The sequence below is a fragment of the Pollicipes pollicipes genome, unplaced genomic scaffold (assembly GCF_011947565.3).
Source record: "Pollicipes pollicipes isolate AB1234 unplaced genomic scaffold, Ppol_2.1 Scaffold_6052;HRSCAF=7182_pilon_pilon_pilon, whole genome shotgun sequence".
Taxonomy (NCBI): domain Eukaryota; kingdom Metazoa; phylum Arthropoda; class Thecostraca; order Pollicipedomorpha; family Pollicipedidae; genus Pollicipes; species Pollicipes pollicipes.
Genome location: NW_023596805.1, coordinates 22,488,624 through 22,499,230, shown reverse-complemented (window position 1 = coordinate 22,499,230; position 10,607 = coordinate 22,488,624). Strand labels below are relative to the sequence as shown.

The 10,607-nt window shown below is 56.6% G+C and overlaps 1 protein-coding gene across 1 annotated transcript in view; it reads left to right on the top strand.

Annotated features, from left to right (window-relative positions):
• Positions 1–391: 391 nt before the first annotated feature.
• The window catches only part of LOC119104356 (sialin), a 94,872-nt gene continuing 84,656 nt past the window's right edge, over positions 392–10,607 (top strand). Inside the window, exon 1 of the mRNA XM_037228050.1 lies at positions 392–556. Coding sequence (XP_037083945.1) covers positions 478–556 — 79 coding nt within the window. The 5' untranslated portion in view covers positions 392–477. The remainder of the gene's footprint in view (positions 557–10,607) is intronic.

Sequence of the window (10,607 nt, the reverse complement as noted above, 5' to 3'; positions counted from 1 at the left end):
GAAGTATGCGTCGTAGGACGTCGTCTTACGATGAAAAAACGACACCCCAGGTACCGACTGGCAGCACCCCCAAATCACTCGCCATGCAAGAAAAGCGCGTGAAAACAGCTGACGTATTGGGCGGCGATGGCAAGTCTCCCCTGCTATCTGATAGTGTGGGAAACTGCTTGTCTTTCATCTACCATCCCTCAAATCAACATCAAAATAGTTCAAATAAAACCCGTGCCGACGGCCGCGTCGGTTTGCGACGGCCGCTTCCATCGCGTGATCGACTCGATGTGACGCCGCGTTTATCCCTCCCCCACCCCGGCACCTGCCGCCCGTCACACTCGACCGTCACGGGACGTTTGCGTGGACATGCCATCACGGGTTATTTTCACTTTGCCGCAGGCGATCGGCGCAGAGGGGCGGAGGGCCGACCACTGCCAACGGCCCGAAATAACGTCCGGTCCAGCGCGGCAGTGAACGGCTGTCGCCATGGAAACGGACTCGGCCGACGGCAAGGGCATCAGTCCCCCGGAGAGCCCGTCCAAGAGGGCCGACTCGTCACTGACAGGTAAACAGCGGGACAAGTCGCTGCTCTTCTCCCCGCTCTTTCGCGCCCACACCTATACCTCTACCTTTCCCAGTCTTGCTTTCTGTACATCTTTCCCTTGCCGCTATCTCCTGGCCCCTGTCCATATCCCTTTCCACTCTCTCCTCTTCTCTCCTTTCTCGCCTCTCTCTCTCGCGCTCTTTCTTTTTTCTTCTTTCATTCCATAACATCTCCCCGCCGTGCCTCTACTCCCTCTCTCCTCTGTGCGTGTGTGGGGGGGGGGGGAGAACCTACCTCGGGGAAGGGAAAACCCACCGCATTCAGTTCTGTTTCTTGATGAAGATGTTCGGTCAGTCGGTCAGTCCGCGGTCAGTCCTGTTCCCTGATGTTCCCTGATGACCCTGATGAAGTTTGCAATGCGGAAGCAGAGCAAGCACTGTTGCCGTTTTCAAATCGTGCCAGGTGTGGATACAGGCAGAGATTACACCCTCGCATCCCAACTTGTAATTTTACTCTTTAGAGGAATGCGTCAATGAAATAAACTTGTGCATATTACATGTTACCATTTGTTGTGGATCCAAGCCCCGTGGGTTCGCAGTTTGGCATTATGGGCATGGGATCTGATCAGTGGTCATGTAGAACAGCAGCGAGCCAGACCTTCGTTATCAGCTGGCTTCGTACCGCCGAGAACCACGGCGGAATCAGCGACGATCTGCCGTCCTCCTATGTGGTTGTTGCAACAAAACCAAAGCTGGTCAACCGCTTATCAATACATATATTTTAAACATCTGAAACCAGCGAAAATGGCGAACATTTTCGTCACGTTATTGTGCTTCAGTTTTTTCAGACGAGTAAAATTTGATTACTGCCGAACGGCTGATCACCTCCGCTCTTTTTACAATGTCTGCAATCATCCCAGAGAAGCTCTGCTTTCCAAAAACATTCTTCTGTCAGTAAGGACCAGCTTGTCGCTGATCCGGGCAGGAGCCGGACTCGGTGCATTTTAGAGCTCTCCGTGGTCCTGGCGGTCCGGTGGCGACAGTTGGCTATTGACTGCCTGGAAGGTCAGGTCAGGGCGAACATACCGGTCCGACGGAGGAGAAGTGACAGTCACCTATTGACTGGTCGTTGAGATTCGCCACGAGCCTGGGTCGCCGGTGATATTTTGCGGAAGGCGGGCGCGTCTCACCCGTCACAAATACCGCTGACAGGGCGTCACGTGACGCGGCAGGATGTGATTAACGTGGCAGAGGGCCAGGCCCTCGGACTGAGGCTTGTTCACTTATTGAGAACGGAGCGAGTCGTGTCTCCTAGCTGTCAGCGAGCGGTGGGCGCTCCTAGCTGTCAGCGAGCGATGGGCACTCCTAGCCGTCAGCGAGCGTTGGGTGCTCCTAGCTGCCAGCGAGAGGTGGGCATTCTTAGCTGCTGGCGAGCGGTGGGCACTCCTAGCTGCCAGCGAGCGGTGGACACTCCTGGCTCCCAGCGAGCGGTGTGCACCCCTAGCTGTCAGCGAGCGGTGGGCACTCTGGGTTGAGGAGGTGGGGTGACAGATGTGGCAGCAGCTCCGCTCCTGCCCGTCGCCTTTGTCATGACTCAAGCTGTTTTCTGTTGGGAGGTGCTTGCTCCGACGTCCCTGCAGTCTCATTCTCATCCTGCAATCCATATCGTGATGGGACACTCCCGTAAAAAGGCACACTCCGGCCGTGATGGTCACTCCCGGCATTCTATAGTCGTGACAGGCACTCCCGACACTCTCCAGCCGTGATGGGCACTCCCGGCAACCTCCAGCCGTAACAGGCATTCCTGACACTCTCCAGCCGTGATGGGCACTCCCGGTACTCTCCAGCCGTGGTGGGCACTCCCGGTACTCTCCAGCCGTGACGGGCACTCTCGGAACTCCCCAGCCGTGACGTGCACTCCCGGAACTCTCCAGCCGTGACGGGCGCTCCCGGAACTCGCCAGCCGTGACGGGCACTCCCGGAACTCCCCAGCCGTGACGGGCACTCCCGTCACTTGCCAGCCGTGACGGGCACTCCCGGCACTCGCCGGCCGTGACGGGCACTCCCGGAACTCCCCAGCCGTGACGGGCACTCTCGGAACTTCCCAGCCGTGACGGGCACTCCCGTCACTCGCCAGCCGTGACGGGCACTCCCGGAACTCCTCAGCCGTGACGTGCATCCTTTCCGGGTACTTTGGTCACCGGATGGGAGCCCCGCTACGTCTCGGCTGGTAGTGACCGAGAGTCGCATCCTTGCTATGTGGCAGCGAGACTTCGACTCCCGACCGTATCGATTTGCGTTGTACGGATGTGTGGACCGCAAGCTACGAGTGCCCGCATAGTTGAACCAGCTATTCCTATTCAGACTCACCCAATTAACATCAAAACTTACAGGAAAATTAAACTTTTTCGAGTCCGCCAGCTCTCGCGTCGCGATCGGAGTTGAATTTACAACACGCGCGGCAGGCAGCTGACAGAAGTTATCAGTGATACGCTGGATTGTGGCCATATGGGTGGCGCGAGGATAAACACACGGCCCGGATGGAGCCGCGACCGGCCTGTCACGGGCGGAGCCGTAACGCCGCGGTGCTCTCTAGCGTCGGCCGGGCAGGAGCCACCGGGTCCATGTGACCTCGTGCGACCTTGGAGGGCCGGCTAACGGTCCGCGCACGGCCGAGAAGTGTGGACAGATGACACCGTGCTTCGGTCGGGGCAGAGCGGAGGCATCTGAGGTGGCGGGACGCGAAGCATACGGGACATATGCAAGTACGCTCCGGGATGCAGAGCGGGACGCTCCGGGACACAGACAAGGACGCTCCGGGACACAGAGAGGGACGCTCCGAGACACAGACAGGGACGCTCCGGGATGCAGAGCGGGACGCTCTGGGACACAGACAAGGACGCTCCGGGACACAGAGAGGGACGCTCCGAGACACAGACAGGGACGCTCCGGGATGCAGAGCGGGACGCTCCGGGACACAGACAAGGACGCTCCGGGACACAGAGAGAGACGCTCTGGGACACAGACAAGGACGCTCCGAGACACAGACAGGGACGCTCCAAGACACAGACAGGGACGCTCCGAGACACGGACAGGGACGCTCCGAGACACGGACAGGGACGTTTCGAGACACAAACAGGGACGCTCCGGGAAACAGGCAGGGACGCTTTGGAGACACAGACAGGAGTGTTCCGGGACACAGACAGGAATGTTCCTGGACACAGACAGGGACGCTCCGGAACACAGACATTGACGATCCGGGATGTAGACAGGGGCGCTCCGGGACACAGACGGGGACGCTCCGGGGTACAGACAGGGACGCTTCGGGACGCAGACAGGGGCGCTCCGGGGTACAGACAGGGACGCTCCGGCACACAGACATTGACGATCCGGACGTAGACAGGGCCGCTCCGGGACACAGACAGGGACGCTCCGGGACACAGATAGGGACGCTCCGGGACACAAACAGGGACGCTCCGGGGTACAGACGGTGACGCTCCGGCACACAGGCATTGACGATCCGGACGTAGACAGGGCCGCTCCGGGACACAGACAGGGACGCTCCGGGACACAGATAGGGACGGTTCAGAGTCGTTGCGCTCCTCCCTGCACCGAACTTGTACGGGCATATCAGTGTGGTTGTCCTCAAGTAAGTAGTACACTGTAAGTTCAGAGTTCTTATACTGACATTTATAAACCTTCAATGTACCACAATGTGCTGGTGAAATGACGCTATCAAGCAAAGATCGGTTGCATCATCTGCACAAGCATGGCGACATTAAGAACGCAGCCATTTTCCTTGCATGCTTCTTTTAGCGAGTACGCCATGGAACACTGCAGGTCAATACCTGTCAGTACACGAATTCTGGGCTCAAAATGCCGGAAAACTAGCAGTTCAAAGACTGTCCTGCCTGCATCAAATGTCAATATTGCATTCTATTCTTGCCCCTTCCTGGCTGAGGTCCTCCCCGATGGCAAGGACGAAATATTACTGGGACGGATGATCCGAATTTCAATCCAGTTCAGCTGTACTGATTACATTGCCCATATGACACCAGCTCGCTGGTGCCTAGGAGTCAAACTTTCTGAAAATCCCAAGAGAGCAATGGGATTTAAATGTTTTTTGCACGTGCAACGTCCTTTTGTGCCGTATGTTGGAATATCACGAGCTTGACTTGCACGATGAGAGGCTCTGGCACCAATGAGGGCAAGGGATTTTTCACCGATGCTGTCATAGCAGCGGGTCAGCGTGGGCCAATGTAAATAGATAGTTACTTTTATAATTAATGTCTACACAAGATATACTTAGCTCTGGTGATTTTGTCACATGATCTGCTTCGTGTCCTCTTGTGAATTAACACTTGGCATTCCTGTCTAAAGTCGTGCAAAAGGAACCATGGTGTTGCCCAGAGCAGCTCCAGGTGTTGTAGAAAATTTCGCAGTGTTAAGCACAAATATTTTTTACATATGATATACTATACGTTCTCAAATATATTCTCAAACATATTTGACGCTCAGCTGCCGGGCCTTGGAGATCGCCTGACGCCGGCCTCGCGCGTGCCAGACAACAAGCGTGGCCTAAGGCCTTGCTCGAGATCGTGCCTCCTCTGGCCCAGGAGCGCGTGCGATGGCGGAACGCTGCCGATACGCCACGCACCATCGATGTCATTCGGAGCCGACGACAGTAAATCCTTACTCTTTATCTCTCGTCGATGACAGCTGGCGCGCCGCGACGTCACATTGACGTCAGTGGCTGCTGCCATCGAGCCCGCTCGATCTGAAAATGGTGCCATTCGGCGGCAGCTGGTGCGCCGTGACGTCACGCTGACGTCAGCGCTGCTAGCCATCGGGCCGCACTGGCTGACAAGGAGGACGGGAAATAATAGGGTCACGTGGTCAGCCGCCCCCAGCAGGCTGAAGATGAGTGACAGAAGAGGTGCTTTGCGCGAGGTTACAGCTTGCAAATGGACGTCTGCACAGAAGCGACTATCTCATTTTTAAGTGTGAAATGCCACTGCTAGGAATCCCAGAGGCTGTGAGGTTCCAGAGCTCCTACCTGCTTTTAACTTGGACGTTTGGCCGGCGGTGAGCGCCAGGTATCTGGCTTTCGGAAGGCGTTCGGCCCCGTCTCCAAGTACAGATGCCGCCGGTCCTCCGTATCTCCGATGAGACGATAATGACACCTGACAGCCATGCGAAACAGCACGTCCTTGACGTGATGTAGCCACGGCCCTTCAACCACATGTAATCGAAAGGAAGGGAAGGACAGTACAGCCTGTGCCCTTCAAACCTGCAAGAGAAGCCCAACACTACTTTTGCAGGTCTATGAACCATACAGCGAGAGATGCAGCGCCCAGCCCAGTGCTAACACACGCAGCAAATGGTCGGGTTATTTGTTGATTTTTCATGAACTTTCATTGCTTTGCTTTTCAGAAATGCATTTTCTTTGGATTGCACGGGTGGCTTTTGGCTCAGAGGAACCACTATGCAAGGCTTGTTGCGTGAGCCCACCGCACTTGTTGCGTGAACCCACCGCACTTGTTGCGTAAACCCACCGCACTTATTGCGCGAACCCAACGCGCACGTTGTTGTGCTCGTGCATCGATAATGTTGCCTCTGCCCTGTCGCCAAACTTGACTGCAGATGGCTTCGCGGGACGCGGAATGCTGCGGCACGGCCGTCCCAGTCGCCCCGGAGTTGACCCTTGTTGGCCAGTTGCCAGCTGACCTTTCCATATAATTCGGCCCAAACAATACGCCAGCCCTGGGACCCTGCACCAGGTGCCGCATGGCAGTGAGTCACAATTTCCCCTAAATCACGAAGGAAGAAAGCGCATCGGTGTAGGTTTCCTCACTAATAGCTTCTTCTTACCCAAAAAGAAATTTCAGGGGAATTGCAGAAAGTTTTGGAAGTTTATGCGCGGGGTTGTGAAGGTCTCCGTAGGAATCCCTCAACTGCGTGAGCCCTCGCGGTCCGTGACCAGTGACTTCGGCTACAGAGTTTGCCAACAATACCTGAGACTCATCGAATACTTCCGGTGCCTCTTCCTGAGACTCGTCGAATGTCTCCGGTGTCCCTTCCTGAGATCCATCGAATGTCTCCGGTGCGTCTTCCAGAGACTCATGGAATGACTCTTGTGCCTCTTGCTGAGACTCATCGAATGTCCCCTGTGACTCTTACCTATAAAAGAGCATTTTGACAGTCTGTGGGTGACCTTAACAACTGTGGACGTGGGAGAGCCAACGGGTGAACGAAACAGGAAGCACTGCAGGTAAGCGCTAAACAACAGGGCGACAGTGAAGGGACAGAGAGGCGAGCAGCAAAACCACATGCCGTAGATGAAGTCGGCCGCCGTTACCGTCGTTCACTAGCGCCCTGTGAAGTATTGTCGAGCCGAGATCTCCACTTTAAAAGTCGAGGCGGTGTCGAAGCCGGCTGGTTACCATAGCGACCGGCCCCTTTCTCCCTCTGGGGGCAAAACCTGCGCTCTGCAGTAAATCGATTGCGCTGGCAGCTGGCACGTCTCGTTGTTACCTCACACCCTTTGAAATGTAAACTGGGTGTCATGTGGCCAGGGTTATCTCGAACGCGTTGTCATCATCGTCACCGCAGATCAGCTTACACAATGTGGACCTGAAATTTATGGAATGCGAGAAATCCCTCGAGCGGCCAGTCGGTTTTCACGGCTGGCTGACTTCGTCGGATGGCCGGATGACGCGTGGCGCGGTCGATTCCGGACGCGCTGACCGACCCCTCCGGCGCGGGAGGTCACTAGACCGCGCTGCTGCTGCGGCTTCTGCTCCGACTGGCCCCAGCTCCACCCGCAAGTCAGCCTTGCTCCGGAAACCGGCCAAGTGCGGTGCTGGGCGGGTGGCCGACCGGTCGCGCGCAGGTGCTGAGGCGGCCGGCTGCGCGCGTCGCCCGTCGAGGAGAGAGCGCGCGCCACCCGTCGGGAGAGCCGCCGCCGCCGCCCAGGCGCTCGATAGCGGGGATGAGCAGATGCCGGCCTCGGCGCGCCCCACAGCCGGGAGAGCGCGGGGTCGGAGGAGGGGCGGAGGAGAGCTCGCGGGGCGCAGGAGGGTTCACGGCGGAGAACTCGCGCCGGGACAGAGGTCGTCGTGGAGGCGGCTCGCGGTGGAGGAGAACTTGCGACGGAGAACAGCTTGCGTAGCAGGAGAAATTCTGGTGGAGGGAAGAGCTCGCAGTGCAGGAGAGCTCGCGGCGGAGGAGATCTTGCGGGCAGGGAAGGTCATGAGCTCACTTCGGCGAACGGAATAGCTCATTCTTACGAGCTCACGCGGGCTCACGGCGGAGATAACTTGCATTGGAGGAGGTCTCGCGGTGGCGTGGAGCAAGTGTTCTCGATAGCTCGTCGTGGAGAGAAACCGAGAGAAGCTTATGATGTCGCCCGGCTGCCACTGCAGTCTGACGCAGACTAGAAACGTCATCCAGACATAAGGAGAGACGCATTGAGCACCGCAGCGATTACCAAACAAATAACCTGAGGAGCAAATGAGTCTGGTTCTTCACTGCCTGGGACATACCACCAGACTAGTGATAATGCCGGTGGAAGCAATTCTGATTCAGGACGAATTTCTCGTTGACCTGAACTTGATCGGAACATTCACATCGGTTTCGCTCACCGTAATCGGACTCTCAAACGATTATCAAAGTTTGCGGCAAAATGGAATCGGTACGATTCAGCTCTAAAAACACTCCACACCCAAAACGAGTAAAACTATGCGTGTTTAAACATATATATATATATATATAGATATATAATATATATATATATATATATATATATTATATAGATATGGTGGGTGGTGTGGTGTGTGTGTGTGTGGTTGTGTGGTGTGTGTGTGTGTGTGTGGCGTATTGTGTGTGTGCACGTGCAATCTTGTCCGTTGTTGACTTGCTTATTAATTTAACCATTTTTATGAACAGCAAAAGCTGGATCGGACAAATAATCTGAATTTTAGCACCTATGTCGGAGGCAGACTCAGACTTAATCCAATTTTTAGCAGCTGCTTTGAATCAGCCAAGTCCAGATCCATCCACTCCTATTCAGATTCACAATCGATTCCACTGAAGCTGAATCTAGCACAAGCCTGATAGCCACGTTGCCCCCTCGCCCCTCCCTCCCCGCCCCGCCCCCCGTCGGATCTGTCATCGCTCAGTCCTGCTGGGTGATGTTCAGCTGAGCCAGTCCCATGGGAGCATGCAGTGCTGTTTTCTTCTTCTTCTGCCTTTGGCCTTTCTTCTGTCCGGCCGCCGGTCGCTCAGCGTCCCCACACATCTGCAGCTGCAGTTATCTGGCACTGACATAGTCCTCACGTCAGACTGGTTACGATCCGGCGCCTCTTCCGGGTCCCAGTCGTGCCACGGTGCCGCCCCCATTCCCCGCTCGGTGGCAGATGGCCTGCCCACTTCAGCCGCCGCCGGTCGTGGACTGTTACGACGGCGTCCGCGTCCCTGACTCCAACGCCGTCATGGGGCCGACACGGCTGCGTGTCCACAGACACTCTCACGCCCCGAGCCGCCATCCGTTTCTCCGCTCCCCGTCCCTGACTTCAACATCGTCATGGGGTCGACACGGCTGCGTGTCCACAGACACTCTCACGCCCCGAGCCGCCACTCGCAGATCGACCCCAGGCATCGACCTGGCGGGGCGACCCGAGGGACGCCGGCCGTCTGAAGCTGGGCTGGCGGCGCGGCGGCGCGCACCCGTGCCGGGCGGCGCAGCCTACCCCTGCGGACGGCCGGATCGTGATGTCACGCGCGCTGACACAGCGCGCGCGGCGGGTCCGCGGGTGGTGTCGACAGTGGCGCCAATATGTCGGCCGTCGCTAGAGCCCAGGAGGGCCGCCCGCGGTGCGGTCCGCGAGGATTGTCTCTGGCATCGATTCGCGGAAGGGCTGTGTAACCCCTGGATGAATGGCGATTGCCTTGGCAGCTGTGACTCGCCGCCCCCAACACTTCCTCCATTGAGTGCCCGTGGGCTATATGACATAGGTCAACAGAATGCCCGACGACATGTCGATGATCAATGCGAGCAAACCGCGTCCAAGTGCAGGCATTCGACATACGTGGCTCATCATGTTGTTGGGGTAAATGGTGCCTCCATAAACAAAAAGTGCCAGAAGTCCGGGATTTCTCAGCGGTCACTCCCCTCCCCTCCCTCAGATTTTTCAGTAATGTGGATTGAACCAGCCATTTTGACACGGACAACGCCTGTCAGCCATTTTAACCCCTCCCCCCCCCCCCCTCCTCCCTCAAGAACTGTTTTGCAGCCCACCCTGTCACGCGGGTTCAAAGGGCTTTAAAAGATTGGCGGCGGCTTAACGTTGCTGCAAGTATGATACCGCAGTACCACACACTCCAACCAGATGAATATATGATGAATGTAAATGCATTTTAAATGTCACCAGGGAGGCAACGGTCGCGCGCAGAATGATTCGAGACACCAGCATAGCGGTATCCTTACGGGTTGATGCCTCTCTGTTGTATCTGATACTGTCTGACATGTTAATAGCTTTGAAATTAGCGGTAATATTTTGCTAGCCAAGCCCGCATCGCCTAATCCATGAAAACTGATAGACATTAACAACTAAATCTCGTTTGGCTTTGGAAAATCTTAGAAAGGCAATTGAACTCCCCATGTCAGCTTAAGAAAGAGGAACTCTTATCGCGCATGGCTGTCAAAACCGCTGTGGCTCAACTCTCTGGGCCGTAGTGCATCTGCGGGTCGACGGACTGACACAACCCCGCGTGTCATGGTCGACGGACTGGCACACCACCGTGTGTCGGAACGGCACTGCCACAAAACCGACGGAGCGTCCCATCGAGCGCCGACGGCCACTGCACACACGAGCTGCCCAGGGTGACGAAACGAATTAGAGGGAGGGTGAGGGGATTGTGGTGGCAGGGTGAGCGGAGGAGAGGGGGGGAGGGGAAGAATGGGGGAGGGAGAAGGTGAGGGATGGGGAGGGCACGGGGAGCAGCAGCAGCGTCCCTTCTAGTCGGAAGGCCCTCACGTCACGTTCAACCTATGGTGTTGGCATAGGAGAACG